Source organism: Equus przewalskii, chromosome 5 (assembly GCF_037783145.1).
Source record: "Equus przewalskii isolate Varuska chromosome 5, EquPr2, whole genome shotgun sequence".
Classification (NCBI taxonomy): Eukaryota; Metazoa; Chordata; class Mammalia; order Perissodactyla; family Equidae; genus Equus; species Equus przewalskii.
Window position 1 is genome coordinate 19,248,246 of NC_091835.1, and position 26,869 is coordinate 19,275,114.

The window sequence follows — 26,869 nt, forward strand, 5'->3', positions numbered from 1 at the left end:
TTTGTTGGACAGTTCTGTGAATTTTAAGACATGTATGGATTCATGAGCGTACCACCACAATCAAGATACAGAAAAATCTTATTCCCCCAGAACAAACACCCCTGTATAATCACAGCTTCCCTAGCCCCTGGCAGCTACTGATCTGCTCTCTGTCATACAATTTTGTCTTTTTGAGAATGTCATGTAAATGAAATCGTATGTAAGCTTGTAAGAGTGGCTTCTTTAACTCAGCCTATTACCTTTGAAATTCATCCAAATTCTTGTGTATGTGAATAATTTGTTCCTTTTTATTGCTAAATGCTATTCCATTGTGTAGATGTACCATACGTTGGTTATCCATTTACCATTTAAGAGTCTTTTTAATGTTTTAACATTTCTGAAATCCTGAAATATATTAAAATCAATGTATATATTTAATGTGGTGGAGTTTTTTGTTTCCCTGAAAAGCTATTGTTGAATTGATGGTGTATCTTAGAATCAGTACTGTCTTAGAATCAAGGTATTGTGGTGGTGAGATGATCGGTGTGAGGGATCAGAGAGGGCTGTTGAGGGTTAATAACCCTCCTACTAGGAGTAAGGGAAGTGAGCGGTAAGGAGGCAGATAAAGGAAGGCCCTGAGACCTTTGCAGGCCAGAGCCCAGAGCAGCTTGGCAGCCTCTGAGAGCTTTGGGGAAGTTTTGAGTAGAGGGGCAACACAAGGAAAGATGTCTTTAAGAACAAAGCCAATCTAATTGTGGTGAGGACCATGATGTCCACCATCATCAGTGGTGATGAGTCAGGAGGACTGACTGCAGTGGCGAATGGCAGCAGTGGTGCTGCTAGTCCTGGAGGAAATGGAGGAAGAACTTGGAAAGAGTCCAGGGGAAGCAGGGAGTGCTAATAGAGAGCTGTGTGTGGGGAGGGGAGGGTGGTTCCTGCTGAATACCTCAACCTCCAGGCCAGCGCCTGGAGAGGAAAGGGCAGGAGGTGTGGGGAACTGAGGACAGACTTTGCCCAGATCTTAGGTATTTGCATGGTAGGAATGGGTGGGCTGGGTAGGGCATGTTATCTGGGAAACTCTAAAGCAAAATGAGAATGTCCTAGGGCTTCACAGATTAAGAGTGAGATGTGCTTTGGGATACTGTGTGAAGAGAAATGGGCATAGGGTGTACTTGATTCTATGAGCTTGGGTGAAATATACGATTATTCCATGGAAACAAACTGTGAGTAGGGCCATTTCCAAGTGAAATTGTATTACGGCTAACTGTAGGGCCCAAATTTTTTTGCAAAAGTTATTTTTGGGTCCTATCCCTCTGTGTCACAACAAGACAGGTGATTTATTCTTTGGCACACACCACTTTTGCAAGAAAGGAGAAGGAGGAGTAAATCATACTCATTTAGATCCTTGAAGGACATCCATCAGTGACTGAAGAGGGAGGCAAAAGTAGGAATTGACCATTGGAGAGTAATTTACCAAAGGGACTTGCCCCTTTTTTGTCAGATTACTCTTCTTGGGAAGCCTCATTCGTGGAAGCTGCCTCATTTCCATCTGCTTGCACTTATTCTTGCTCAGGATCAGGGAGGAGTTGGTGCCAGTTCACAGAAAGGAGAAGAAAGACCCTCAGAGATAGTATGGAGCCTTGTTCCCTTCCCCCATTTGTCTCTCCCCAGTCTCACGTTTTACTAAAGACCTCCTTCTCAGAGAGACATTATAGAAGTTACTCTTCACTTTGCCTACCATTTGCACATTTGCAAAGTAAAATAACTGTTCTTTAAAGCTATACTACAATGGGGTAAAGTTTCTCTTATTTGTGGCATTGCTAATTGTATCTTCAATCTTTCCTAGAAAAGACTGTATCTTCACCATTGATCCGTCAACTGCCCGCGACCTTGATGATGCCCTCTCCTGCAAGCCACTCACTGATGGTAGGACAGAAATTTCTATACCATTCTGGGTAGCAGGCAGAGTGCATACCTGTGTGGTCGGCCTGGCTGCCTTGTACTCCCTAGGCAGCGTGATGTGCAAAGTTGAGTTTGCTTTGTTCCTGAACTTGCCATAGGCCCCTGAGCCCACCCAAGTATGTGACATAAAGATTATGTTCCTGTGGTGACTTTGGTGAGGGTGAGAATAAGAAATGTCCTCTCACCAGGACCCTTCTTGGGCCTCAGAAGAGGCAGAAGTGAGGGCAGAGGGACTGATTCCAGACCTTGGCCCTTCAGGAAGTTCCAGGTTGGGTGTGATGTGTTAAAGAAAAGAGCCTCTAAGCTCTGCTTAGGAGAAGCATAGGGTTCTTTGCCTGAATTTAACAGATTGGGGTGAGTCCAGGGGTACTCTCTGAAGGCATACTCAGCAGTGGGTGGTAGGAACATCTTCCCTGAGGAGTGCCCCTCGCAGTCTGAGTGGAGAAGCCTGCAATGCTCCCAGTACGTCTTCATCTATCCAGCAAATTGCAAGAAGCAGCCATTAGGGGTTCTTTAAACATTCTTTTGGGATGGAGCTAAGCAGCAAAAAGTGGGATTTGAGGCCAGTGGTCTTTGAAAACCACACTGGGGGAAAGGGAAAGTGTGTGTGGTATGAGAAGAGTAATCTCTGTCAATCCCCTTTCTAGGGCCCGCCTAGATGTGCTGCTTTAGCTACTTCTGCCCCTCTCTAAGGGCGGTGTCTAGGTGACTGCTTTGGCTTTAGTCATTCTCGGATATGGCTTTGGCACTAACACGGCCTTTGACGGCTTGCCCGTGATGAGTATCCACCCTTGCGGTTTCAATCTGCTGCAAAGTGTTGATGGCCCAGTGGCCTGGTCTTTTAAAACATTGCAGAGGTGTTCACATGTTCCGTTGACACAGAACTCCGTGGGTTCAATGTGTAATCTCTTCTGTGCTATAGTAGGCAGTGAAGCTTAGTAGACAGAAGGCTGAGAGACAGAAAGCATCATTGCCTAAGAAGCTTTTATCTTCTTTTAGTGGGAGTCCTCTTTGACACTGGGTGAGATTGCTCAGTATTTTCAATTAAAGAAAATTGAAAGGAAGATAAAGCATAAAGAGAGAAAAGTCCCCACAGAAATTTTAGAGGAATTATATATTTTTAAAATCCAAAATTTGAGCAGCCTGCTTTAAAAAGCAAATACAGGATTGGTTTCTTATATTCTGAGCAATCTCGGCTGCATGCAAAGGCTGGGGCATAGCGCTGTCTCTGTGAGCTCCACTGCCCTGAGTCCCTGTGTGAAGAGTGTCCCCAGGCAGAAAGCCAGGTGATGGGGGACCTCAATTCCTGTATTTCCCTTCTCTCCAGGTTCACAGCCCTGCTCTATCTGTAGCCTAATGCTTGAGAACAGTTGTTTCATTTATTTTGTCTACTTTTAGAGTTGTTAATGGCAGAAGGATAGGTCTAATACCTGTTACTCCATCTCAGCTGGCCCAGATGATATTCCCCTTGCAAGGACAGCAGGGAGCAGGCACATGTCCTGCCCTTCTCACTCTACACAGTGTTTCATGTCTAGGATACCAGATTACTGGCAGAGGTTTCATGTAGGGAAATGGTAAAAGTTAGGGCAGGAAAAGTAGAATGGGGACGAATTGTACACATTTGTAGGTTTCCAACCAAAGAGTGTTCTTCGTCAGACAAATGAAGACCAGTTGCTTTCAACTGTTGTCCAGGTACCGTAGCCAAAGTGAGGAAGATAGCTTAGCAGTACGAGATGAAGGAAGAGCAGAGGAAGTAGAGGCAGAGAAACATGGTTATCGTTTAGGGATGTAGGTAATAAGAAACTGGACTGGAGATGGTGACAGTTTTAATGGGGGTAGGGAGGACAGATGTGAGAAGAGGGTAATGACAGAAGAATCAATGGAAATGGATGTTGCAGTTGAGGGAGAGGAGTTCAAGATGGGGCACAAGTTTCAACCTGGGTGATGAGGAGATGGAATCCACAAGTTAGAAACTGGGAAGGCAGGAGGACAAGCTGGTTTGGGAGAGACTATGTCTACATGGAGTTGGCTGTCTGTTGATATGTATTTCTGTAAGCTGCTGCAAATCCTTTTCAGAGGAGGTGAGGGACAAATAAGCTAATTGTATGTAGTCCATCTAACTATATACAGAGAGAGCCCTGAAGAAATATAGACAAAGCACCAAAATGCAAAGAGTGATTATGTTAGGATGATGGGATCATAAGTGATTTTTCTCTTCTCTAGTTTCCAAATTTTTATAATATGGTAATAATAGTTTTATAATGAAAAAAATTTTGTAATAAAAAAATTTTGAGGTGCCAGGAATCACAGGCTGCCCAGTAGTGCACTGCACCAGGTGATCAGATACCTTCCATCTGCTTGGTTCTTCTTGCATTCCAGAGGAGTAATTAGCATCCGGTCATTTGGCCGAGTAGCAGAAAAAGGACATGGAAAAGGAGTCAGGGAAGAATCTGAAAAAACCTGAGCTGGTCAGTCGAGTGTTTTTATGGTGGCACTTCTACAGTTGGCCTTTGCGACAGCAGTTTCTGCCAAGGCCATTTATCCAGGGAGATGAAAAGTGAAAGTCTGTTCCAGTTTGGATTGGGGTGAGGTTGGCTGAGTTCAGGTTCCGTTAGTTACCAGTTCATGTCAACTCTTGCTTAGAGGAAAAAATGTTTAATGTTTCAGAAAGCAAATGATGTTTTCTGGGCATATTCACATTATCTATAACCATTTGTATTTAAAGAATATATAAAGGTCCAGCTTTCCTTTGGTCCCATTGAAATCATGTGAATGACTATTCTGTGAAAATAAAACATGCAGACAGATGTAACTTATTTAGTCCTGACTTTCCCTTTCTGTGGAGTTCAGATGTACCCCCAGGATTTGTTACCACCGTCTCCTGTAGATGCGAGACTCAGAAATTACAGTCTGCAGATAAATTCTGCAGAAATGCAGTGACACCTGTTTCTAGTAGGTCGTGATTAGGTTGGAAGACTGAGGAGGGAGTGCCCCCTACTCTTGAGGAATCTCAGCTTTGGAAGGAATTCTGCCAGTCCTCCAGCCTGGTAATTCCCCGCTTCTTGTAGTCTATAAACACTCTTGAGTGGAACATTCCCATGAGCATTCCTCAGCCAGCTAACTTTAACGTGGAGTCTTCCACTTTTACTCAAGAAAATATTTAATAGTGTAAGTGAATGAGTGGTGTATCATGATAACCCAGAACCTGAAGACAGGAAATCACGCACTTCAGTGTTTTATTACTGTAACAGATCATTTGCAACACACCTCACAGTTGACCTCACCACTCAGATGTGGGAATACCACAGTTGTCGCATCATCCTCTGTTTTTCAGATTACCTCTAGAGCATCCACTTCTTGAATATCCAGATTGCATTTTTAACTCTACCTTACAAGCAGCCCATTTGGCCTAAATATTGCATGACTATTAGGAAATCCTTCCTTGTAATGATTTGAAATACTGCTGACTTCCTGTACTTTTCTACCTATTGGTCCCATTTATGCTCCTTTAGTCTCTATAGAACAAGTCTTGTCTGTCATGTGGCAGCTCCTCAGATGTTAGATAACAGCTTTCATGTATACCTCAGTCACAACTTCTTGGCTAACCATCCTGTGTATTCTTCCATGTTCTGTAGCTTATGAAGTTTGAGCCTGTTTCCCAAGTCATGGAGTTACTTCCGTTTTTATGAGGTCTGATGTACATGGCTGCTATATCCAGACTCCTCTTTTCTGGCTGTCCAGGCGTGGTGACTCTCTCCCAGCTAGTTCTTCCTTATTGAGGATTGAGTCCAGAGTGATAACCACCCATTCTGTTCAATTAAACAAGCACTATTGCTTTGCTCTAGCCTCTGAGGGAGGAAATTGTCAGCCAGCCAGGCAGGACCTTTATTCAGCTTTTAGGTGATTCAGGCCCCCAACAGATCCTACAGGAAATTGATGTTCACCGCTTCTCTAGCTTCTTGTTTCTCTAATGTTTTATTCTCTGAGTGCTCTGCCATTGAACATGGCAGGATTGTCCTAGCCAGGCCTTAGAAATGAAGGACTGGGGCTAGGGAGAGAGGGGAATGGAGAACGACTGCTAATGGGTTTGGGGTTTCTTTTGGGAGTGATGAAAATTTTCTGGAATTAGCTGTACAGTTGACAGTTGTACTTTGTGAATATACTAAAAACTGCTGGGGGAAAATGAGTGAATGGCTGAATGAATAAGAATAAATAAACAAACAAATCCATTTATCCTTGAGGCTTTCTGCAATTTGGAATTTACACCTTAACCTTAACTTAGCAGGAATGCTGGACTGGCTAACCATAGTCACATCCCTCTTGTGTGTCTCTCCTCCTTGCTGCTTTCGTCTCTGAACTGTGAAATTCTCATCCAAGGAGCACACCCCTCTGCTCAGCCACCTGCTCATATGAGCAGGAACTTAGCTCCCTGAACTTAGCCATCTGACTCAAAGAAAGAAGTATCTGTCCTGCTGTCCCCTAATAAGAAAATGCTCAGATAAATGGACATCAGCCAGCCAGAGGGACCTGAGGAATGCAAACTACCTACTATGCTGTAGGGGGCGCCAATCTTCCCACTGATTTGCCTCTGTTACCTGGCTTTCTCTTCTCTGAGGGGGTAGGGAGCTCTCTCCCCAGGAGTCCTTCTCAGGGAATAGGAACAGGAGACCAGGAGCAAAGCCTGTAAGAGTCTCATAGAATTCCTAAACTCTGTAACTTCCCCTTATGATTATATTTGTCACCTGCTGAGAGTCTGTAATCATGACTGATGGCCTTTAGAGACAGTGAGGAGAGACTGTGCCCTGCTGTGTGCCAGGCTTAGACCAGACAACCTGAGGGATAGAATTGGCGGTAGTGGTTTTAAAGAACAAGGAGCTGAGATGAAGTCTCTGGATCTGCTACTCAGAAGGAAAAGAGAGCATGGGAGTCCTGGAGCTTATTCGTGACAGGTTCGTGAGTAACACAGCAGCCAGGCCAAACCCTCCTCGTGGGCTCTGTTCTCCCCTCTGGGAAGGCCATACCCAGCAGCCTTTCACCCCAGCCCCTTTACACTTCACTTAGGTCGGCTTTCCTCCTCTCACTGTACAAACTTAAGTCTCCATCCTATAAAACCTTCCTCCACCCTGCTACAGCCCCAGGAACTTTCACCTTCCCTCATCCATCGAGACACCTTGGAAGAGTAGTCTGTACTTCGTACTGCTGCTACTTTCTTGCTTCCCACTTATTCCTTATTCCCTTTGCAGCATGGCTTCAGAAAGTTTGATGACACAGGTTGTCCCTGACCTCAGCTCACCAACCATCTGTGCAGCATTTGGCTTTTTGTCTACTTTTCCTTCTTGAAACTCTCTTCTTTGGACTCAGAGGGCCTACTTGATCTTGGTTCTAATTTTTGGGCTACTTTTCTCTGGTTGCCTTCTTTAACTTTTCTTTCTCTGCCCACTGCTTTGTGGGAGTTTGCAGAGCTTCTGCTCCAGTCCCTTTTGTTCCATCCTCTGCCACCAGTGCACCTGTACTCCCTTTGCTTGGAGGGCTCTTTCCCTGGAGAGCCACATGGCTGAGTGAAGGTTTGACTGGTCACTTTCTCAGTAAAGCCTGCCCAAGCCATTCTGCCTCTCATTTCTCCCCCGCCCCCCACTTCCTCTCCACTTGCCCTTCTTGACTTTTTTCTCTCACTACTCATCACCCACTAACATAGTATTGAGTTGCTAACCTTGTTTCTTATCTATTTTCCCACCATTCACTGCTTGCAGTGTGAGGTGCTCAGTGAATCTTTGCTGGTATTTGCAGACCCTCAAAAGGGGAAGGATTTCTCAGGCGGAGGAAAGAGTGTGTACAAAGCCCCAGGATGACAGAAATATGGTATTTTTGAGAGAACAATACAGATTGTGGAATATCTGAAATGTAAGGTTCCAGTGGAGTGGTAGTGGTAGATAGAGCAGGGAGGAGGTCGTGAATTCCTTTGTAGGCCCTGCTATGTTGTTACCTTGTTATGTTATGGAGAGGATGTTATGGAGAAGGCAGCATTTGTGTTGGAGAGCAACATCATCCATTCATTCAATAACTGTGATTTGAGGACCAAGTACTTTGCTTTGTGCTAGATATACAACAGAGGGAAACACTCGACAAGCTTCCTGTCCTCCCTGGTTTAATATCAAGTAACATTAGACCAGTAAGTGTGGAAATGACCCATGGTTTAGATGAGGGAGTCGGGTGGGGACAGATGGTATCATTTTAACCTAGACTTGAAGAATAAACAGGGGTGAACCAGACAAAGAGTGGGGAGAAAGAATATTTCAGGCTAAGGGAATGTGGAAGCCCTGAAGTACAAAGACCTTGGCACCTAAAGGAACTGAAAAATCAGTGTGGCTGAAACATGGCAGGGTGGGAGGAGCCTGTGAGGTAAGTCAGAAGAGAGGCTTGCAGGCTGTTACGGAGTGGAAGTGCTATCCTGAGTGTAATGGTAAGCAAAGAGTTTTAAGCAGGAGAGAGTCCGGATCCCAAGTGCAGGTTGGAGAGATCGCCCTGGGCGGCAGTGAGGAGGCTGGATTGGAGTGGTGAGGTTAAAATGCACTAGGTGAGAGGTGGTGAGTGCCCCAACCAGGGCAGCAGCTTGGAGCCAGCACCGGAGGGAGGCATTCACCAGGAAAGAAAATCAGGGCAGCGCTTTGTGTCTGGGCAGCTGCAGGAGCCTCTTAATGGCTCTCCCATGTCTGCTCTTTCCTTCCCGCATATTGAAGCCAAGGCAGTCCTTATAAAATGTAGATGCCATCAGGTCATTCCCCTGCTCCACTCCCTCCAAGATTTCCCATCCCGCTGGGAATAAAAACCCAGGTCCTTACTGTGACCTCCCGCCTTCTCTGCCTACCTCTTCTACCTTGTCCCTCTCTCACCCGCTCTCCTCTAGCCATGTGGCCTCCTTGTTGTCCCTCAGACAGGCCAGGCTGCTCTGCCTCAGCACTTTTGCATTTACTCTTCCCTTTGTCCAGATCCCCCTTCTCCCAGATCCCTCACTACTCTTAGGTCCTGCTCAAGTGTCATCTCAAGGAGGCCCTTCCTGACCACCCTGTCGCCAGCCTTCTCTACCCCTCTCCCTTCTTGGTTTTCTTTAAGGTGCTTGTGTGGGTCTGCCCCCCTGGATGGGAAGCTTTATGCAAACAGGGATGTCATTTTGTTCACTCTTCAACCCTCAGTGCCTAGAGCACTGTGTGGTACATAGTTGGCACATATGGAAATGTTTGTTGAATGAATTAATGAATGAATGAGTTAATAAACTTTTGGTATTGGAAGATAAAGAATCTAGAATGTCATCTAAGTTCCTGGTTTTGGCACTGGGTGAAATGTAATGCCATTCAATAGGAAATATTGAGGGGAACTGGTTTTGGGGGGAAAGATGCTGAGTTCAGCTAAGTGCATGTTGAGTTTGCAGTCCCTGAGAGACATCCGGGTAGAAATACCCAGGGGATGGTAATACCAAGTAAAAAGAGTTTGCGGTGGAGATGGAGATTTGGGAGTCATCAGTGTGTGAGCTGGGAGAGGTGACCCAGGAGGAGTCACAGACTGAGAGGAAGACGCAGGCCTGACCCCTGGAAGAGATGCCCAAGAGAATAACTGAGAGGATAAGGCCAAGGAGACTGGACGCAAAGCAGAGAAGGGAGAGGAGATGGGCAGAGCAAGCTAAATGGTGAAGAGTCGGGAAGGACGTAGGAAGGTCAGGTGAAAGAGAAAAGGTAGACGTCTGTGGGTTTGGCAACCGGGATGTCATTGATGACCTTGGTGAAACTAGCGTCAGTGGCTTGGATGAGGGGAAGCCAGACTGCAGATGGTGGAGGAGGGAGTGAACACAGGTGTGGAGTTTGCTTTCTGTGAGAAGCTGGGCTGTGAAAGGTGTGTGAGGCGGGCAGGGCAGGGTCAGAGGAGGCTTTTTCTTTGTTTTTAAGATGGAAGTGATTTTAATGTGTTTCTGTATTGAGAGGTGAGAGATGTTGAAGGAGAAGCTGAAAATATAGGAATGAGAAGAGTTGATTGTTTTGCAAGGTCTTGAAGAAGAAGATGTGACTGAATTGAGAGTGTAAGTGGAAAGTGAGGCCAAGACATGGTGAACACCTCTTTCCTGGAGACAAAGAGGCGCAAGACATGGGAGTGTCCGCTGCCATTGAGTCTTCACACCTGACCGAATCCACTTTGACTGTGAGAGGAAGGGAACTGCCTGCTGAGGGCGGAAGAGGAGTAGGAGGGGGAAGAGGGAAAGGGCTCGGGGAGGGAGCTGGCCAGGAACCCGTCATACAGCCTTACTAAACACCGTTCAGGTGGGCTGGGTTGGAAAACTACCAAGTCTGCATGATTTTCTTCGATAATTCTTGGCCTCCTAGGTGTGGGAGCAGAAATTGCAGTGATCCAAATTTGGAGGTTTGCTAGGAGGGAGAGCATGGTGGGCGCCAGGACAAAAGTGCTGGGACCTTGCTTCCCCTCTGAACCTGTTTCTTTTCATCCCCTGCTTTTATAAAGGCATCACCTGCCACCTAGTCAGCCAAGTTTTTTTTTAAAGGAATCCTGGAATCACATTTGATTTCTCTTCGTCTTAGCACTGTTGTCATGGCTTTTCAGTAATTTCCCTCCCCGCTCCCTGTCTGTCCTCCACCTTGCTACCCAGTTATCTTTTCTGCCACACACACACCAGGACCAGATGATGTTGCTTTTATGCTTGAAAATCGGCTTGTACCTACAGATACGGTTCACATGTTTTAGCAGAGCTTTGTTATCAAAGCACTTAAGATTAGTCCCCAACCTTCTCTCCCACCTTCCTCACTTCTCCATGCCACTTCTCCCAAGGCACACACTCACGCACGCACATACCTAATGGCCTCTGTCCTCTCCAGGCTCTGCATATCCACTGTACTCTACCTGCCTCTGAGCCTCTGCTGGCCCTTTGTCCTCTGCTTAGAATGGTGGCCTCCCTGCCTACTTCTGTATCCAATTCAAGAGCATGATAAAACCTCTGCAGAACTTTCCTCTCCTCCTGGCATGATGAACCATTCCTATCCTCTCAGCACATTCTCTTCATGTCTCTAATGCAGCAATAAACATCATTGCTTCTGGATTTAACTCCCCTTTTTGCTTGTTTCCTAAGGGCGGGGCATTCCTTGCGTATCTCTGTACCCTGAGTACATAATGGTTCCCTGCATTTCAAAGACATGTGTGGTCCGGTCAGTTTACCCAGGTGGCTTTGTATGCAGCCTTGTATGCCTCAATCATTTCACCCTTTTTCGTTGTAGGGGAGGAAGACATTTCCTCTACCCTCTCTGGGTTCGTCTGGCCAGAGAACGAATTAAATTCACATGAGACAGAATAGCAGGAGAAAATTAAACAAAGCTTTATAACATGTATACATGGGAGAGGTCAGGCAAGCTGAGCAACTCACCAAAATGGTTGAAGCCCCCACCTTAAATATCATATTCAGCTAACAACAAAGGAGGATGTTGGGGGAGGGGGGAGTCAGTTACAGGAGGTTACCAGAAACAGGAATAAGATTATTACGCAGATTTAAGTCCTTGCCTTTGGCATTGATTAAGAGTTTCTAGAGATAAAGTCATCCCCCTCTTCTTCCTGGTACAGAGGGAGGGACCTTTACAGATGGAGATTTCCTTTACAATGTAAATGTCTCTTACAAAGGGTAAGTAAATTCTACTTTTCAGTTGCTTTCCTGTCTGCAAAGTAACCAGTGCCAAATAATCATGCCAAAGAGACATATGTTGGGGTGGCCAATTCCAGGCCCCCACATCCTCTTTCATGCCTTGCCCTCTTTATTTCCTCCGTGCTTCCACCCTTAAGTGTGTGAGTTGCCTCTGGGCTTATATGCTGACACATAAGCCTACTCCACGTGCTCTCTCCTAAAACAGGTCTGTTTCTTTGGAATTAGATGTACCTTTCCCTCATCGCAATCAAGTCTTTCAGTCCATCTCATCCTGTCTCAGTGACACTATAAGATCACTGAATAACATCTTAGGTTCATGATGTCTGTTCCTCCAGCTCTCTGAATTGCCATATCAGAGGCTCACTTCTTCCCCCTTATTCTCTTACATGAGTATCTTACATAGCTTGCACTGCTCTCCTCACTTTGAACCTACAGGCTTCTACAGCAACTTATTTCATGGCTTTATTTTGTCATTTTTCTTTTTCTCTTCCCTGTCTGTATCCTTGCTATTTCCAAATTCAATTGGTAAGTGCTAATTTTCTGATTAACTTCCTTAATGAACCTTAACATGATAGTGAAAAAAAAAGTTTGTGATACAAAAGCTAGGCAGAATCATCAGTATATCCTTTCTGAAGGAATTAACCCTCAACCAAAGCTTTAAAGATTTGCCAAAGATAAAGTTCTAGTAAACATAAGTTCACATAGGGGCCAGCCCCGTGGCCTAGTGGTTAGTTTCGCATGCTGCACTTCGGCGGCCTGGGGTTTCATCGGTTTGGATCCTGGGCACGGACATGGCACCACTCATCAGGCCATGCTGGGGCAGTGTCCCACGTGCCACAACTAGAAGGACCCACAACTAGGATATGCAACTATATACTGGGGGGATTTGGGGAGAAAAAGCAGAAAACAAAAGCAAAATGTAAGTGCACATAAAAGTCATGAAACATGCAAGGATACAGCTAAAGCAGTAGTTGGGGGGAAATTTTTAGCTTCAAGTGCTTATGTTAGAAAAGGAGAAAGTTTTAAAAATTGAGCCTATAAAGCTTAGCTTCACAAATGTTTAGAAATAAGGGGAAGGCATGAGATGACTTTCTATGTGATCATATACTGTGGGTACAAGTACTGAACCAAAAAAATGGGAATTTTCTATTATAACTGTAACAGTAGAAGCCCCCACTCCTCCCCAAAGAAATACACAAGACAAATAACCAAACTCTCCTATGCCTTTCATGTATGTCATAGTGAAAAACAGAATTCATTTACCTGAATAACAAAAGTTCCTATTTCCACTTTTGGAACTGCCAAATGGAAATCTTAAAAATTAGATATATTGGGGCTGGCCCCGTGGCCGAGTGGTTAAGTTCGTGTGCTCCACTGTGGTGGCCCAGGGTTTAGTTGGTTCAGATCCTGGGCGCGGACATGGCACTGCTCATCAGGCCACATTGAGGTGGTGTCCCACATGCCACAACTAGATGGACCTGCAACTAAGATATATAACTATGTACCAGGGGGGATTTGGGGAGATAAAGCAGGGGGGAAAGAAAAGATTTGCAATAGTTGTTCGCTCAGGTGCCAATCTTAAAAAAAAAAAAATTAGATATAAAATATCAAATATAGCTATATTAGATCTCATTTTTGTTTTTCTAGTATTAGAGTGCTATTAATTGTCAAACTATAAATTTCTATATATTGTCAAACCGTTGTATGTTTAAAAGAAAATTTGGCATGTTAGACTTTAACTTTGGAAAGAATTTGAAACATATAAACATGTAAATATGCTTTTTAATATTCAGTTTCTGCATTTTTATATTTTATATCATATGTGTAATATATGGTGTTTGTGTTCCATAAGCATTTCAAATATATTTTAAATAAAAGCACATATTAAAGTTTGAAAACAATAATCACATTAAATCAACTCTAGTTAAAAAGCAAAGATTTAGACTGGGTAAATCTAACTTATGCTGTTTATAACAGACACGCTTAAAACATGAAGACAGAAGGATTAAATGTAAACAGGTGGGAAAAGCTATCTCAGTAATGTACTAAGCAGAAGAAAGCTAGTATATTTTTTATTAATGTCTGACAAATAGATTTTAAGATAGAAGACATTACTAAATGTAAAGAGAGTCACTGAATGATTATTAGAAGGGTCAGTTCATTGGGAAGATATAATGTCAAACATTTATTAGCAAATAATATGGTTTTGGAATATATAAAACAACAATTGACAGAAATACAAAGAGAAAGTGATAAATTCATCATCATAGTGGATTAATTTAATATACCTTTCCCAAGAAATGATAGTTCAAACAGACCAGAAATAAAGTAAAACTATAGAAAATTTGAACAGCACTGTTAACAAGCTTGCTCTAATAACCATATCTACAATACAATACCTACAAATGAAGATTACACATTGTTCTCAAGCACACAAAAAATGTTTATAAAAATTGACTTTGTACTAAACCATTAAGCTTATTTCAAAAAGTCATTGGTATCGTATAGATCATGTCCTTGGATCAAAATGCAAGTAAATGAGAAATAATTGCAGAAACATTTTTAACTTAAGAAAAATTCAGTAAGTTTGGGAAATTTAAATATCTCCTATAACCCTCCTCTCTCAAATCACTGGTCAGATAAATGGCATAAATCAGAATATACGTGATGTTATGCTTCCTATTAATGCTTGAATGATGAGTGAGTGACCTGCCTCCTCATGGCTGAGTTTACCTCTGTCATTGCCTTCCACACAGAATTCTAGATGCTCCCTTCCATAGGACTTAGAGTTTCTACTCCTACTACTTTTCCCACACCATCCAGAATCACTCTTTGAAAAGTGATTCATGCTGGTCGACTTACTGGCTACCCACCAGAGAGCCAAAGATTACTTGAAAGCCTTTACCACCAAGGGACCATCAAAAAGGAAACTGCCTTCTCTAATTAAAGAAACTCAGATTCCCAAAGATAAGCAGTGGAGGAAGGATTCCCAGATGGGGAAGAAGCTGGACCATATGGATATTCTCCCCTTGGACATCCACTTCCTCCTTAGTGTAGTCACTGCTCCCTTTGCTCACCACTTTAGGGGGTGACAGGACTTGTTACCACGTTGGTCCAAGTATGTTACCCATAATCTTTTGCTTAGTACCTCAGGCACAACTGAAACTGGACTATAACTTAAACAGGCATTTACAAATGGTTAAAAGATAACAAAAGGAAGATAAACAGAGAGCAACAAAGCATCCGGATCTGCCTTCTTTCTGCTGCTCCTAGATCCTGTTCTACCTAGGTCCTGAGCTGTCCCCACACTGCCCAGACATCACCCAGGCAACCACACCTCAACACCTACCCTCCAAAAGTCTAGACCTAAGAGATTCTAGAAAGAAGGCTTGGGCCTACTTCTTGGATTTTCCATTTCCCATCTGAGGACTTGCCCTTTCCCAGGAAGAGTAACATTAGGGAGGTTCATTCCCTTTGGGCAAGAATATGCCCATGGCTTGCTCAGCAAGCTCCACTGAGAGCATTGTCTTATCAGTACACAAATGGCAGTATAATTGCTGCATACTTAAAGAAGCCAAAGGTCATTTGGTTATACCTCTGTGGGAGACCTCGTCTGCTGCTTCTCCTGCTACAGCAGCCAACCTTGAGGTCACTTAAAGAAAGCATTGCATTACGTCGTACTCTGCACCATTCCTCACCTTGCACATGGGTATTTTGCCATGCCTTACAGTCCTTAACTCTGGCTGGACCCCACTTCACACCTCATGCCCTCACAAACCCCCCATTTACAAGGGAGAGCAAGACAGATGCTAGACTCTTGTCACTTAGGTCATTGGGTGGGGAAATAGGCTTTGTAATCAGAGTCTTACTTCAAGTGCTACAGAGAGAGCCCCGCAGCCTTCTGCTGTGTGAGCCTCCTGAAGCTCCATGCCTGTCTTGCCTCACAGGAGGGCCGGAGGGGACAGATATATGTATATAGACATAAATCTTGTATATTCTCCTGAGGCCATCAGGAGGCAGCCTGGCACATGCCTGCTCTCTCAGTACTGGACCACTCCTTTCAACCATTCTTCACACCTTGAATTGTCTTTCTCAGCTTTCTGGCTACTAATCTTGCAATTGTTCTCCTATTTCAGGCCTTCCCTAGTCATTTGGAATTTGACTTCATCTCAGATTAAACCCCCAGATTCAGCCCCTATATTCTCTTAGCCCATTGGTTATGCTTCTCCCTGACTCATCCACGTCACCGAGCTGGACCCTGAAATGCCATGTTTCAGAGGGATACCTTTCCTAAATATTGAACACCGTATTGTAAGAGCCAGCTCAACTTAATTAGAAAAGTTGACTGTTAGCTGTTGGAAACATATGCCATATGTAGCTTGAAAATAAAATCTACATGCAACATTTAGTTTAACCCAAAAAACTATGTTTAACATCTGCTCTTTGTGTTCTAGAAGAGAACCCTGATAACTCTTCCTTAGATTTTTGGAAAAGAAAAATTCCGTTTCAGGGCAGGTTTGTACTTGGATACATTTTTGGGTTTTTGTCTCTGACATCTTCATGATGCCCAGTGCTTCGAATGCTATTCCTCCTACTTTCCTATGTGAAGTCATTTCTAATCCCAGTTTTGAAACAGATTTTTCCTCTTGCAGTCTCTAAGTCAGAGGGCATTCTGACCTCAGGCAAATCCCAGGCAACCCAAGTACTTGATCTCAGACTAACCTCATTTTCGTAGTATGGCCCTTGATAATAAACCTGGGAAGAGAAATGGAAAATTCTGTCGAGCCATCAGCTCATAAGAAACTGCGTGTCTTCTCCATTCATCTGGAGCATTGGTGAGTGAACAATTTTAACTGTCCTTGTTTGTATGATCATTTTTTAGAGAATCGTACCTTGACTTAAAAAATCGAAGTAACTGAATAGTCATGCAAGACCTCTGGTGTGGAAGTGGGCTTCTGGGATGCTTGCCAATGAGTTCTTGTTTTGAGGACACAGCATCTAAGTGGAAAGATTAAGTGGAGAGACAGCTCCACCCCTCTAAGTCTTATTCCTATGTTCCATTCAAATCTTGCTAGCCTGATTTCTGTGGGGTCTGGGCTTGGAAATTCTCTTTTCTCATGGATGTCTCAGTGCACCTTGTTAAACCAGATTTGGACTGTGGCCTGTTCATCTGCTTCCAGCTCTGCTGATTGGTTCCAGTTTCCTTACTCATTAAAGCCAAGATAATCTGGCACCCACCAGTCAGGCATCCTCAAGTATCTGGCACCAAGGTAAACCTGGAAGCCAGTTAAGAAGTTTCAGTGATCCAACACAGTCGTTGCATGAGGAGAGGCAGTTGTGGTATACCAGAAGGAGCACTGGTATAGGAGCAGGAGAACTGGGTTCCTGTCTCATCTTTGCCTCTTCTGCATCATGTAAATTTGGGTGTGTCTGTGATTTCTCTCAAATTCTTTCCTCAGCTGTATGGTGTTTGGACTAGACAGTTTCTCAAGTATCTTCCAGTTCCCAAATACTGAGTATATGAAAAGCTAAAGGAGCGAACCTCCATTTATGCCTGTTGTTGCAAAAACACAACCTAGCTTTAAAGATATTGGCAGTAGCTGTCTAAAGTTGTATATGCTACTGATGTTTTTCCACAAAAAGAGATAGTATGACAACAAAATGAGAAGAGGTCCAGTCTATATTCCAGAGGAAAGAATTAACCTCTCTGTGCCTCACATTTCCCAACCTATAAAACAGGGATAATAATACCTAATTTAAAATTGCTGAGAAGATTAAATGAAATAATCCCTAGAACTTAGAACTGCACTAGACAAAAACTAAGTGCTTAGTGAAAATTATTATTAATATGAAAATGAAAACGTTCAAGTTGACATGGAATTTTGGTAAGGTTATGCTGAAATAATAAATATTCAATTGCTGTTCAGAAGTTGAGATGGGAACAGAATACAGAATCCAGAAACAAACCCTCACATGTATGATCACCTGGTTTTTAATGAAGGTGTGACTGTGTATGAAGTATAGTGAGGAAAGGATGGTTTTATCAATAAATGGTGCTGGATCAATTGGATATCCATACGGAAAAAAAATGAATTTTGTCTCCTACTTCACACTGTACATAAAAATCAATTGCACGTGGCTCATGGATCTAAGCGTGAAAGGTAAAACATTAACTCTTCTAGAAGTGTAACCTCATGACCTTGGGATAGGCAAAGATTTCTTAAGCGAGACACAAAAAGCGTTAACCTTAAAGGAAAAGAGTGATAAATTTAAGAACTTCATTTCATCAAAAGACACCATTAATTTAATGAAAAGACAAGTCACAGAATAGGAGAAGATATTTGTAATAAATATATCCAGGAAAGGACTCCTATTGAGAATATGTCAAAAGTTGAAGAGGCCCTTTGTAAAAAAAGAGAGCCAGTGGTCAAAAACGTATGAGAAGTGTTTAATATCATTAGTCCACAGGAAAATGGAAATTAAAACCACAATGAGGATGGTATTATGTTCCTACCAGAATAGCTAAAAAATTTTTTAAAGCTGACAAAACCAAATGTTAGTGGGAATGTGAAGCAATTAGGACTCTCAGATGCTTAGTAGGAGTGTAAGTTGGTACAATCACTTTAGAAAACCATTGTACAGTATGTAATGGAACTGAATAGATTCACACTCCACGACCCAGCAGGTTCATTCTTAGATATATACCCAGTAGAAATGAATGCATACCTACAAGAATTCTTATAGTGGCATTGTTCATAATAGCAAAAAACTAAAAACAACCCAAGTATCTATCAACAATAAAAAGGATAAATTGTGGTGTAGTCTTACAGTGGAATATTATATAGCAATGGAACAGAGCAAAGTCAAAACACAACACAAATGAGTCTCAAAAACATGGTGAGCAAAAGAAGCTAGATACACACACACACACACACCCCACACACTCTCTACTTAATGTATGAATCCATTTATGTAAAATGCAAAGACAGGCAAAACTGACCTGTGATTATAGATAACAGAAGTCAGAAAAGCACTTATGTTTGGTGGGTATAAAGACTGAGAGGAGGCACTAGAGAAGCTTCTGGAATTCTGGTTGTGTTCTATTTCTTGAACTGGGGGGTGATTAGTATTCACTTTGTAAAAATTCATGGTGCTATATGTGTAAGGTTTATATGCTTTGTGTATTTTATGCGTCAGTAAAAAGTTTATTTTAAAAAGTGAAGGAACACACAAAAAGTAGAAATAACCCAAATGTCTGTCAACTGTTGAGTAGTTAAATAAATGTAGTCTATCCACACAGCAGAATATTATTCAGCCATAAAAAGAAATGAAGTACTGATGCATGATGCTACAACATGGATGAACCTGAAAAGCAGTATGCTAGGTGAAAGAAGACAATCAAAAAAGACCACATATGTGTGATTCCATTCATATGAGATGTCCAGAATAGGCACATCTGTAGAGACCGAAAGTGAGTTAGTAGTTGCCTGGGGAAAGTTGGGGAGAAATAGGGGGTGACTGAAAAACAGATATGGGGTTTCTTTTGGGGATGTCAAAATGTTCTAAAATTGATTGTGGTGATGGTTGCACAACTCTGTGTATGTACTAAAAATCGTTGAAATGTACACTTGAAATGAGTGAATCATATAGTATATGAATGAAATCCCAATAAAGCTGCTATGAAACAAAAAGCCAAGGGATACTAATAACTGTGGAATGATTAAAACTCCTTAGAAAAACGCTGTACCATGTGGCCTGTGGTATGATGGTTAAGAATGTTGATACTGGAGTCCAAGGGTGTTCTAATTCTGGTGCTGCCATTTACTAGCTGTGTGACATTGGGCAAATCATCTAATCTCTCTGAGCCTGAATGTCTTCACCTGTAAAATACGAATATTGATAGTATCTACCCCATAGAACTTTTGTGAAAATGATTCCTTTTATCAAGAAATATTTGAGTGTCTTTTCTGTGCCAGGTCCAATCAGTGATAACTGATGTTTTAGTTAGCCAGGAGGTTTTGCATCTGAAGAGTCTTTACTCCGTTTTACTGACAAAGGTGACAAGTAAATTTGAAAATATGTCGAGGACAAGACACCTTTGCACTGCTGTACCACATCAGCATCTATTGCAAAATACAAAAGGAGTGTTTGTGTTGATGACTCTAAGTTATTAATGCTGAATTATATTCTGCTATGAAGAAAAGGAAATATATAATACATTTATAGAGGATTTCCATCCAGAAGTATTAAAACCATCAATGATTGATGATTACAGCGTTGGCAGTCAGTTACCTGGAAAATTTGGCAGTTCAGAATACAATATATGAAAACTGAGTTTATAAAAAAACTAGAAAACTGAATTGTAACTATAATTGATATATGGATGGTTCAAGAATAGAAAGTGACCATTGGTTACAAAAGTGCATGACAAGGTTTTTATTTCAGTTAATATTTATTGTCCCCATAAAGGAGTCACTTCTGGGCATGCTGAAAGTCGTATTCTGTTCTACTTAGTTGTCTTAAAATGTGTGTTCTGGGGGCCGGCCCCATGGCCGAGTTGTTAAGTTTGTGCTCGCTACTTCGGTGGCCCTGGGTTCACTGGTTCAGATCCTGGGCGCGGACCTACACACCGCTCATTAAGCCATGCTGTGGCGGCATCCCATGTAGAACTAGAATGACCTACACCTAGGATATACAACTATGTACTGGGGCTTTGGGGAGAAGAAGAAGAAGAAAAAAGAAGATTGGCAATAGTTGTTAGCTCAGGGCCAGTCTTCCTCACCCAAAAGCACACTTAAAAAAATAAAAAGGTATATGCTGCAAAGTAAGTGTATAATCCTTTTAAAATGTTACATTGAGAGCACTTATAGCCTCCAGCAATTGAGAAAGACAGAACTGTAAGTTAGTCAAGTACCTGATGCTATAAGGGGCAAATCCCATGAAGTAAGGGCTAAGAGCTTAGTCTCTGAAGCCAGACCTTGATGTGGGTGAGGAATCTGACCTCTCTGGGCCTCAGTTTCCTCATCTGTAGAAAGAGATCTGTCTCACAGCGTTGGCAGGATTAAATGAATTAATACAAACGAAGTGCTCTAAAAAGCAGACAGTCAATATGCTGTTGTTGTGGGACAACCAGTATGGTGGGTTCATATTGTAAGCATGCATAAATTATGGATATAATTTTTTGTTAACCTTTGTGAAGCCTTGGGGAACCAGAAAACAGTTTCTCCTTCCTGCAAAGAGGTTAATTAATGAAACTGAGTAATTAGATCCAAAAAGAACTAATTGGGTATGGTGAAAAAATAACAAGAACCCGAAAAGACTTCTCCAGAATGATAGAAAAGCCACTAAGGGGTTTTGTCACTAGGATATAAAGCTTTTAAAAGCTTTTGCCTCTCAAAATTCAAGATGAATATGAAAGTTGCTTTAATTTCAACAGAAATGAAGGCTGGGATTGGGTTACAGTTGATAACATTTAACGAATAGGCATTTAAATACACATAGGTGTTTATATTTCTTTAAAACTTGTTGAAAATTGTACATCTCTTTTAAATTTGGCTATTAGAGACTGGTAATTATGTTTTGTTAATAGAGAGAGGCTTTTTAAAAATAGGAAAATCCACAAGTGAGTGTGAAAATATGCTGAAATTCAATTTGCAAACCTGTGTCTTTGGGACACTGGTCTGCTGGGTTCATACAAGCATTTCGTGCACCCCTTCAGGCTTGAGAAAGAATAGGTTCCTCGTGGTAGCCATATACACTGAACCTATAAAGAGATGACAAAAGCCAAAGGCTGCTTCAAACTGCAGTCACATTTCTGGACTGAAAATAGTTGGTTCCTCTTTGGAAGGAGTGTGCCCAGTTCCTGCTTCTTCCTTTACTGCGCTCACCTTCATAGAACTTGCCTGCAAAGTGCTTCAGACGCTCTGCTCCACCAGGAGACGTGTCGGATGAGCTGCCACCCACTCTCGCTGCCTCCGCCCACGCTGGCCAGTGGGGCTTTCTCTTGCTGTGAGGTGAGGAATCAGGGATAGGGGGAATAGCTGAGGGGGGACCCAGCATTTTGTTGATGTCTTTATTTTAAAAAAACCAAAACTATAAAACAGTTAACCCCTTTATAATAGAAAAATTAGAATTTACATATAAGCAGAAAGAAAAATTCATAATCCTACCACTCAGAGAAAACAGTTGTTACCATCTTGACATATTTCTTTCCAGACATTTTTAAGCCAGGTTTGCATTTTTATTTTGTACTTTTTATCCTTATTGCTTTTCCACACTTTGAAAGCTGGAAACATTACAAATGGGTATAATGTAGGAAGGAGCAGTCCCCGTATCTTCAGTCTCCAGAGATCATCACTGGGGACGTTTTAATTCTACTCTTCTGAAGCCATAACCTTATCCTGCTTCTATTGGCTTGTTGTTCTTTTAAAACTCATAGCTAGTTTTACTTAACTGGATTTTTCCTTTTTAAACTTCTTTCTTTCCTTGGCTTCAACCCTGCAAACTTTTTTTTTTTTAATTTTTGGGTAGAGAATTTCAAACATGCGCAAAAGTAGACAGAATAGTATAATGAAACCCCTTGTTCCCATCGCCCAGCCCTGGCAACCCTAAAACCATGGCTAGTCCGCCCCATTCACACCCCACCCACCCCACTCCCAGCCCTTATTATTTGGACCTACAAACTTTGTAACTACCTTCAGGGGTCTTTCCCGGCCCCTCTGACTTCACTCTCTTTTGGCAGTGGGGGAGGACCAAATTCCTGCCCTCCTGCACTCAGAGCTTCTGGAGAGCCTGTGCTCGGCTCTCTGTCCCAGGTCTGACTGGCTGACCTGGGCTTTCCCTACTCACTTCTGAAATGCCTGGAAATTCCCAGACGTTGGGTGTGCCAGCCTCACATGTTCAGCTCCTCATTCTCTTTCCTGTTAATGGAGGAGGCCATTGCTCAAATCATTTGGAAGGGGAAAAGTGGAATTTACTACCTGGGTGTTCCTCTTCCATGCTGTTCATATAAATTTAAACTTAGATTCCTGAGAATTAGATTGAACGTGACAAAAATCGCTGCGTGGGCAGTTTAGTTGAGTACTTGCAGATTGATAGAGCCCTTTGTAATCATGAAGGAAAATGGTTCTCTGAGCTGCTTAGTTCCAGAAGGTGAGCTCACCAGTTAAGGAGTTTACAACTGAAGGTCCTCATTAACCCTTTGCTGGATGATAAAAGGAAAATTAAAAAAGACAAATCCTGGCCTTCAGGAGGACCTGAGAAATCATCTTGTACAGACCCTCCTCGTACAGGGGTGCCTTGCATTGCATTCATATTTACTTCTCCCAGAAGTTTTTTTACTTTAACTCCTTTTATGTTTATGAAATATCCTCAAACCATCACCACGTCATGGCCATGGAGTACTGCCATCACTTGCTGTACCAGTGGTCAACTTGGTGTTTGATTACATAACCAAATACCACACAGAATTGGAAGATGTCAGAGTTTGAGTTATCCCTCTTACCCAGCAACCCAATCGGTGTTTCCACCACAGTCAGAGGGAATTTGCTTACCCCAATGAAAAGATGGAGTTTGTTGTATGGCCACAAGGTGATTGAAGCCCAATTGTTTCTCAGCTATGGAGTCTGTCTCTAAAATTCAGTGGGACCAAACTAAGGCCAGGGCCCACATCCTGGCTGGATGTGCTGCCCTAAGTGTGCTGCTGGGGATGTCTGAGCAGCACAAAGTCCCTTTCTGTCAGTCCTCTTGGTTAGATTACCCTTTCTGAGCTTTGAGAACACTATTTTCTCTCTCTCTCTTAAGCTTCATGTTGTTGGGAAGACTGGCCACAGGGTCAAGAGGTTAACCCAAGCAAGAGCATCATGTTCCCATAGTGTAGGCTGGATGGAAACATCTGTTTCCAACATCTGTTGCATCTGTCAGTGTGTCTAGTAGGTTATGCTTCTTTTCATCATCTACCTTTGTTTACCAAATGTATTACTTCACTGAAGGATTAATTTAATTTGTTTGCCTGTCAGCGCCATTCCTAAGAGATTGTGGTCTTCTTCAGGCTCATTGTTTTCAGTTCAGTATGATCTTAGACTGCATTAGTAGAACCATGGTATGCAGAATGAAGGAGGTGACAACATGAGAAAGTGAATATGGTATATTCAATTAGTCATTTTTCTGCTTGAAACTTTCTAGTGGTTTCCCATTGCATTTGCAGTAAAATCTAAATGCTTCATCCTGGCCCGTCAGGGCATCTCTCACTGGAGCCCTGTCTACCTCACTAGCCTCCTAGCTTCCCTTCTTTCCAATATTCTTTCTATTCTTCAGATGCACCTTCAATCCTTTACTCTGGTTATTGTCCTGCCTGCGAAGCTCTCCCCCATGCTGTTATGTGACGGCATCCTTTTTAGACACACAGGTCTCAATTGGTTTCCTCAGAGACCTTTCCTAACCAAATCTGAGGTAGACTCCAGGCATTCTCAACTCCTCACTCCAACTTTTATTTTCTTCAAAGTCCTTTTTCCTGTATTAAGTAATCTTATCATTTATTTGTTTGCTTGCTGTCTTTCTTGCCCCACTAGAGTGTAAGCTCCACAAGAGAAGAGACCTTGTCAATCTTGTTTACTTGTATGTCCCCAGCACCTAGAAAAGTACCTGCCACATAGTAGGAGCTTAATAAGTATTGGTTGAATGGCTAATTTAATGAGTGAAAGTGGGTATTGGGAGAATGTTTGGAGAGGGATGTTGAGGATTATGAGGTGACAAAGCCACACCTTGTAAGTATTTAGCCTGAGGGAGAGAAGATCCAGAGTCCACATGCTGTCTAAATATTCAAAGCTGGTGCTACCCCAAAAGTAGAGCCCAGCCCTGCTGGAAGAGCTCTGCCACTTCACTCATCTCTCTTAGTCACATTGCTGTCTGCTGAGGAAATGGGCTTCTTCTGGGCAGCTCCATGAGGCAGAACTGGGCCAAACAATTGGAAACTCTAGAAAGACATATTTTGGCTTTAAAGGGGGACAGATTTTTTAATTGTCCTGAGGATGGAGCGGACTGTGCTGGGAAGTAGTGATTTCTAAGTCACCTGAGTTTCCAAGCATCAGTTAGATGCACTCTGGGAAGACCTGGTTTGGGGAGGACTCTGCACAGTTAGACCAGGCAGTGTTTACAACCCGTTTCAACCCAGAAACCCAGAGTGGCAACGATTCTATTCTATACTTTTGTTATTTCCGTGTTAGTTCAGTGAACATCAGACAGTGACTATGTGCTTGGCCCTTTCCCTGCCCTTTGTGCTGATTGCAGAGGGCGGGGGAAATAGCTCCTGACCTACTTGCAGTAAGTGGTGTTGAGCCTGGGCTGGGGAAGTGGGGTGTGGGAAGGGGGTAAGATGCTGTAGGAGGACACAGAACCCTGGGCGGGGGGGTGGGAGGGCAATGAACCTTGTCTAGGTCATCAGGGAAATTCTGCCAGAGGGAGTGGGCTTCACTCAGTGATCTGCAGGACTGGTAGGAGTCATCAAGAGGAGAAGCGGGGAAAGAACACCTTGCAAGGGAGAACAATGTGGAACCTGCTAGGCTTGAGCAGCTGAAGAAGTTCTGTCAGTGACTGGCACTTAAGGGGCCAGGGCAGGCTAGTTAAACATGCTCAGGGCAGACCAACATGATAAAGAAGTTTGCCAGCATTGCCTCTTGGTGAAGCAGTGACTGAGCATGGCGTGCAGAGGGAGGAATGGAAGAAACGAGCCCAAGGAACTAGAGGGGTGGCAGGAGCCAGGCCAATGAGGCCTTGGGAGCCAGCGGGGTCCTGCAGGGTTTACCCAGTGGGAGGGCAGGGAGATCTGTATTTTGGAAAGAGCACTATCTTCATTGTGGAAAATGGGTTTGAGAAATGACAGGGAAGCATAAGGAGGTTGGTAGAGCCTCTCTTGAAGAAAAGATGGTGGCTCTGGCCGAGGTGGTGCTGTTGGGAAGAAGAGAGATGGGCAGATTTGGGTTAGAGTTCAGGGTGGCTGACACGGGCCTAGGTTTCTTTTAGGTTTAGGCAGTGGAAATGCCCTTTCTGGTTTAGTGGAGGTGATTCCACTTCCTGGGATGGAGAACACAGCAAGAGAAATGGTTTTGTGGGGGTGAGAGGGGGGAGGGGGGTTTTGGAGGTGTGTGTGATGCCTGGGGAACAGCTAAGGGGCAATTCCTAGTAGACCTTTGTGCATATCAGTCTGGAGCTCAGGGAAGTCTGGGCTGGTGGCACAGAATGAGGACACCAAAGCACAGAGATAATGCTTGAACGCCTGGGAGTAGGTGAGCCAGTCCAGGGACAGAGGGTAGAATTGGAAGAGAAGGCAGCCTGGGACAGCACGCGGAGGTACGCAGACATGTAAAGGACAAAGGAAAGAAGAGGAGCCTGAGAAGGAGCAGCCACAGTGCCAGACACCCAGAGTGGGGCCCAGAGCTAAAGGAAGAGTGTCTCAAGAAGGGAGAAATCACCAAGCTTCGGATACCCTATCAGATCAGGCCAAGTCAAGCCTAAAAAGGTTTGGATTTAGCCACACAGAGACCGTTAATGACCTGGATGAGAGCGGTTAGTTTTTGCTGGTAAGACATGGTTAGCAGCATTGTTCCCCTACATTCTGGATTAAAAGGAGTGTCCTACGGGTCAAGATGAGCTTCTGTCACCACTCTCCAGTCTCAGCGGTGAGTAAAGGTGAACTCAAGTGACCCAAGTCTGGAAGGCGCTGGTCTCACTCCTGGTAAGGGAACCCTGATAGTTCCCACCTGTAGTAAGCACAGCCCTTTTGAGTACTTAGGGCGGTCACCCTGCCAGGTAAGGATGACTGTGAGCTAGAAATCTAGAAAGAAATTGCTAGATCCTAAGCACTTGTAATTAAGTAGAACTAGAGTTGTGGTTAGTGGCTTAGTGGTTGTTCTGTAATCAGGCCGTGCTACAAGCGGCTAAGAGATTGGCAGTGGGAACCAAAAGAGCCGCAGGGACAGGGAAGTGGCTGTGAGCAAGGCTGGGACGAGTCCCTGAGAGGACTTCTGAATCCACAGCCAAGAATGTGGCTTCTATTGAATCATAAGATACAGGGAGGGATTTCTAGCTGTGGCCTTTTGAGACAAAAAATTGGGTTGTATCATCTTGTCCTGGAGTTACGGTAACAATGTCAGAGGGGTGGTAATAAAAGGAGCAAAGGCTCTGAATCCGACCTGATTCTGAATCCAGGGTTTATTACTTACTAGCCAGATAACCTTGGAC

The 26,869-nt window shown here is 43.3% G+C and overlaps 1 protein-coding gene across 33 annotated transcripts in view; it reads left to right on the forward strand.

Annotated features, from left to right (window-relative positions):
• Positions 1 to 26,869, forward strand: part of DIS3L2 (DIS3 like 3'-5' exoribonuclease 2) — a 344,241-nt gene that overhangs the window by 199,599 nt on the left and 117,773 nt on the right. For all 33 annotated transcript variants that reach the window (XR_011540208.1, XM_070620166.1, XM_070620179.1 and 30 more), the window contains one exon: positions 1,826 to 1,905. Coding sequence is in view for 32 of the 33 variants with exons in the window: in XM_070620166.1 (XP_070476267.1) it covers positions 1,826 to 1,905 (80 nt within the window). In the remaining variant the exon portion in view is untranslated. The remainder of the gene's footprint in view (positions 1 to 1,825; positions 1,906 to 26,869) is intronic.